The sequence below is a fragment of the Belonocnema kinseyi genome, chromosome 5, assembly GCF_010883055.1.
Source record: "Belonocnema kinseyi isolate 2016_QV_RU_SX_M_011 chromosome 5, B_treatae_v1, whole genome shotgun sequence".
Lineage (NCBI taxonomy): Eukaryota > Metazoa > Arthropoda > Insecta > Hymenoptera > Cynipidae > Belonocnema > Belonocnema kinseyi.
Window position 1 is genome coordinate 113026091 of NC_046661.1, and position 6000 is coordinate 113032090.

General features: G+C 33.1%; 1 protein-coding gene across 2 annotated transcripts in view; it reads right to left on the reverse strand.

The window, feature by feature from the left end:
• LOC117173222 (ionotropic receptor 25a) overlaps positions 1-6000 on the reverse strand; it is a 35263-nt gene that overhangs the window by 12663 nt on the left and 16600 nt on the right. The window contains exons 4-6 of one of the 2 annotated variants that reach the window (XM_033361678.1): positions 5206-5403; positions 4955-5128; positions 4656-4853 (exon numbers count right to left, since the gene is read on the reverse strand). In XM_033361678.1, coding sequence (XP_033217569.1) covers positions 4656-4853; positions 4955-5128; positions 5206-5403 — 570 coding nt within the window. The remainder of the gene's footprint in view (positions 1-4655; positions 4854-4954; positions 5129-5205; positions 5404-6000) is intronic. The other variant, XM_033361679.1, reaches the window with a different exon arrangement.

Sequence of the window (6000 nt, forward strand, 5' to 3'; positions counted from 1 at the left end):
CCTACCTGAATTACGACCGTAGGTTTATCATACTGGAAAGTCTTGCATAGAGAGAATTCAAGCAGCTCTAAATCTCTTTTTGGGATCAGGGATTTTCACTTTATATTGTTAGTGTAGAATTTGAACAAAGCATGCGATAACAACTGCTGTAAAGTCTTTGAACGCCTCAACATACTCTAAATAACTTAAAATAAACAGAGCACGTAATTTTACAACTTTGCTCAGAAGGATTTTACACGAGTTTCCTTTGATAGCGAGACTGCATTAATTATCTTTCGTTGCACATTATAAGATTTTGCCGATGTCAAACCCTCTCTTTTTTTTTAAATTATACCCAAGTATGTGAGAAAAAAGTGTTTACTGTGCCTAACAGCAGATGTAATTCGGTTAAAGAAATCATGTGTAAAAATATCTTATTCATTTAGGTGCTCAAAATTGAAGGAAGCATTCCACAAATTCTCATTTTCTTACCACCTCTGCTTAGCGAAAATCCATGTCGTTTTATAATTAGTTTTAATGGTAAATTTAAACGTGGTAATAAGTCTTACCATAAAAGTGAAACATAGGGTATTTTTTGTGAACACTGGGCTAGTACAAGTACGATTAGTAGTTTGATGTTAGATTCTTTAAACCTCTTGGCACAAACTCCTTTATCGCATGTTTAAAAATTTCTGCCCGTTCTTGAGTCTTTTTAAGTTGATTGAATAGAAATGCATATCTTTGAAAATTCCCCTCCTTCGTCAATTCTAAACTTCAAAGGAATTTGTGACACCATATAAGACCATATGAACACACATCTCATGCAACGCTTTTAAACCAACTATGACTCTTTTGGTTCTATTTATATCCACCCCCACCCCTTATTAACCGATGTTGGGTGGGACTAACGTTATAACAAGACTCTCCGCTCTATAACGAATCACTACTTAATTTGCACGAAGAAAAAGATATCGCACAATGATATCGCAAAACCTCTATATTGCAAGAAAGCGCAACATGATAACGTAGAATCAGGTCCCGGAGCTTTGTACGATATTATAATGCACCAATATGACAGACAAAAATGAAGTTAAATTTTGTTGCTGTCATCTGCTATGGCGTCCTTAGCAGCAATGGAAAAAAGGCAGAGTATGAGTCAGTTCCAGCTATAAATCGGGACTCTAGATTTAAAACAATCACAGAGAAAATAAAAAATTTGCTGTAGGTAACACCTGCAACTCTTAATGATTAAACCTATTTCGGCGAAAGTTTCACTGAGGTTAGGAAAACAATTCTGAACTCATCGAATGCTTCGCGCTGAAGTGAGCTAATTTCAGTAAAGCATGTAGAATCTACGATAGAAAACACAAAAAAATATGTACTTTCTGATATATTTCCTACGAAATAAATCACATTATTGTAGACGAATTAGAACTTACTTAATACAATTTAGCCAAAGCGCAAAATGTAACTGACGGATGGGAATCGCCATTTTTACGTTATAGAATTCACAATTATGCGGTATATAATGCAAAAACTTGCAATGTACGATATCACGGTTTTGCGCTATTATAATGCGATAATTACGACATATAGCGCAGGAATTACGATATATATTGTAATTGGTGCGATATAGTTTTCTCAGTGTGGGACATGATTTTTCTTAAAATTGACGGAAGCTTTAGTTGACAAAAAGCATCCATACGGTAAATGTAAAGGTTAAGTTTCAGGCGATAAATGGAGACTGGATGTTCGGAATGTTAGGGGGTTGAATGATCTTAAGGTAAGAGAATTACAAGAAACCATAAACGTAAGGAAACCAGATATTTTATGTGTAGCTGAAACAAAGAAAAAGTGATGCAAAAGTAAAAAAATACAAAATGGCGTGTTGAAAGGGGCATTTGAAATATGGTCAGGAGTAGATAGTGAATCACATGGTAGACCAGGAGGAGGTTTGATTATGAGAATGAAAGGGTGAAGCAGCATCTCAGAGATCATTATTTTGTATGTCCAAGGTTGCTGTGGATTAGAATGAAATTAAGAGTCAGAAGATTATTTAGCATAGCGTGCAACGCCTAGGGTTGGTAACTCATAATACTCCACGAGTATAGTTTTCTTCGCGATTTGACGTATATGACGTTCGAATGGAAACTTTCAGCGTGGAGGCGTCAATATAAAAATACCTCAAATAATCTATTTTTCTTAACGTGGGTCATTGTTGCCGTGTTTACAATACTGCATAGTCTAGAATTCAAGATAGATTCTGAGAATTTTATGTTTATCGATTTATCTTATACTATTTCATGTATTTGTCTCATAAATCTCGTCTCAAATGTCAATATTTAAAAATTCCTTAAATTTGAATAAATGTGTAAGAAGTTTGAGGTTATAATTAGGGAGACCCTGCATAATTACACATATAATATTCTTTAGTATGATGTACAATTACTATTATCGAAAGAATCAACAAATTATTTATATATGAACTTGTGGATCTAGTCGCTTTAAGCTAGTATTTTTTGACATCTTTACGCAGAAAAGACATTTTGCGAAATTACTATGTTCATTTTTACCCTCAAAAAACAAATCCTTCCGTGGGATTATATTATTATGTTGAGTATTTCTTCCCAGCCCAATCATAATTATTATTTCCAATTACTATAACGCATTCAACAGAATTACTGATCATTATTATATTTTAAAAGTGGGGCTATGTACTTGTCAACATTTATCACACTTAGTATACATTCGGCCATCTTGAAAACGTATCTTACAGGAGTTTTCTACGTTTTTATACTATTTTTGACGTATATTACGTCAAAAACGTATTATACGTAGAAAATAATAAAATCACATGTCACGGCCAACCCTGCATATGCTGCAGTTGATAGTGATCAGGCAGTAGTCACTCACAATGGCGAGAGTGTCTGAACATACTTTGATCCCGTTAGGAGTATACACCAGATAGCCCAGCGATTGCGCTTGCCGCACCTCCCTCCGCTAGTCTAAGTTCAAAATTTCTAAAATGGCTAACAGTAACCACGGTAACTGGTCGTTGTTGTTTTCATTGGCAACATACTTCAAAAATAATTTCAGAATCTTTTTTCTTCATCAAAACACATTTTCATATGAAAAACAGTACAAAAACAACTAGAAAAGCATAAATAATTATTCTGATAATTATTGATGTATTTCAACTTGTTTTTATATTGTTTTTTGCAGTTTATTTAATTTTTAACTCCATTAACTGAAAAGTATCTGGGCATTATCGCGATTATCTGAACGGTGATGATCTATTATCTTATCTTAGGGATATGAGTATACGCTAGATGGCTTCAGCGTCGACTTTGTTGCAATACATCTAAAGCATTGAGTGACCACCGCCTGATAGTGATTCGAGAGAAGCAGAAGACACCTTCTGGGACACTTTAAAAGTTTAAATAATACAATGAGTATTTGCGATCCTGGTGCAAGAATCATTTTACTAAGAGATATGAATATCAAATAAGCTAGCTTATTCTAGGTAGGCTTACTGTAGGTTCGCCGTGTAACTAGGCCCACCGTGAAGGCCATTGAAGATACCCCCGAAACCCTCAGTAAATCAGAGTGCCAGTGTAGTGTTGAAAATGTCTGGAGTAATGTTTATCCGTTTCATTAAATTTTCAGAATTATTATATTATATAATATTTATTATAACAGGTTCATATTGTTTAAAGAAACGACTGTTATATGATGGTTATAGGGCACTTAAGTCAAAGCACGCACTATACCCCCTTCAATCACATTTCCATTTTTATTTTGTTTTTCGAAAACAAAGTAAACCAATTTTTGAACGATTTTCGTGATGTGTACCTGATAATTCTTTCGACATGACTTCATGACATAAAAGCATATTTATAGACATTGTCAATTATTTTTAAAAACGTGGTACGCAGAATAAAGCTGGACTTATTTAATAATTTTTGCTACGTCTTACGTTTTATAGGTCACAATGCAAACGCTTCCGAGGCAACTTCATGTAATTACCTTTTGTTAAAAACTCACTTTAAGTCTTATTTGCCACCAAATGCTACGTCATAATTTTGGGTGGATATCTGTCTCAAAATAAGCTCAGCGTTTTTCTGTGCATAGAACAATTAAAATCGATTCTTCGAAAAAATGGTTCTGGCAATTAATTTTTTTGCTGCTCTTATAGTAGTCGTTGTAAGTACTAGCAACGAAATGTATAAAAAAATCCAGAGAGATAGGCTCTTTGGGTCAAATTCAATTGAAGTTAACCGTAGTTAAGAAAAGTCGCAAATGATTTCAAAAGTTGTTATGTTATCATAAACTGCCAAATTGAGAGTTGGAAAGTGTGAATGAATGAATTTGAAGATTATTAGAAATAATATTTTGCAGTCATTCAAATATTAATATTTTTCATAATGTTTCTCTATTTTCGGCAGTGTAAAATAAAAAAAGTGAAAGAAATTTAACAATTCCGGAGGGCGGTTGCTGGTTCTGCCATCCTGTAGATCTACGCCGGTTCTGTTCTCGAACTTCGTACTGTTTTAGAGGATATCTTACATAATGGTAATGTAATAGTGAATGTACGATTTAGTGTTGAGTTTCAAGGGAAATTTAAATTTGCATGTTTTGCTTTTGTTTCAATCATTATGAAAAGCATTTGTGTTTACCATAGCGGTTCCAACGCGAAAATATCGTTTTGCAGCGACGATTGTTTCACCAGGGACGACACGAATCTTATCCTGCTTGTTCCAATCAGCAATTTTTTTCAAACCTCCTTTATTCATAATTTGTATTTCAATTTCTGCTCGGTAAATGATCAGCGATTTCTCCGATAAGTATTCAAATGTATTGTTTGCTGCCAAAGTCTGAAAACAAATAATTTATTTATAATCTTCTATTTTTATATGATAAGAAAATATATATAATTTTTTTATATTTCTGGTATGAAATTTTTGAATCTTATTACAGTTAAGAGATTATTATCAAATGTGACGATGCTAGAATTACTGATTTCGGATGGCGCTGCACTTTTATTGTCACAACTTCCAGTTTTTGGTGGTTCCAAATGACCTTGTTTATTAACATCACTTATAACTTTGACTACTAACTCAATAAGGCGCCGAAAATACAGGTAGGAAATCTGAAATTTTTAAAAAGAAATTTTATTTTCAAAAAATATATTGATTCTGCTGTGTGATTTTTTGCAATGCTAGGCACCTGAGTTTCGAGAGGACAAACGCAAGGCACATCTATGATTAATCGACAACATACTTCATCATTCATTTTCAAAACTGTAACAGAGGAATTTAACCCTTCCCCGTATTCTCCCGAACTGTACCGAAAATTTTTGTGCTTGAAATCAGTAAAGACGAGGTTCCAAATTCCATCTCGTTTCACTAATCCACCTTCAATCGCCTGAAAAATAAATTTTATTTTCGTTTCATATATTACTTTTATAAATAATAAAAATAAAATTTTAATTAATTAATAATAAGCAATAAATTAATATTTTTCTTTGATCACAAATTTATTTTCTATAACTAATTTTTTCCTACGTTGGGGTTTTCTTTGGAAATACATAAAATATAAAAATACAAAAATAATCCAAAATGTAAAAAAATTGGTTGTTCTCAAAGCAAATTTAGGAACGAAGAATTATCAAACGTATTATATTCAAAGGAATTTAAATTGATCAAAGATTACATTAATGTTACATATTACGAGGGTAGTTCAATAAGTCCTTAGAATGAAGTATAAAAACAATTTTTTTTGGGTAAATTTTTTTTTATTTTTCAACATAATCTCCTTGGAGCTCTATACACTTGGTCAATCGCTTTTCAAGTTCTTTTAATCATTCAGAAAAGTGCGTTTTCGGAAGTTCCTCAAAATAAGCACTTACAGAGGCAATGGCGTCTTCGTTGTCTGAAAATCTCTGTTCACCGAGCCATTTTTTCAAGTTTGGAAATAAGAAAAAGTCACTGGGGGCTAAATCTGGTGAATACGGTGGGTGTT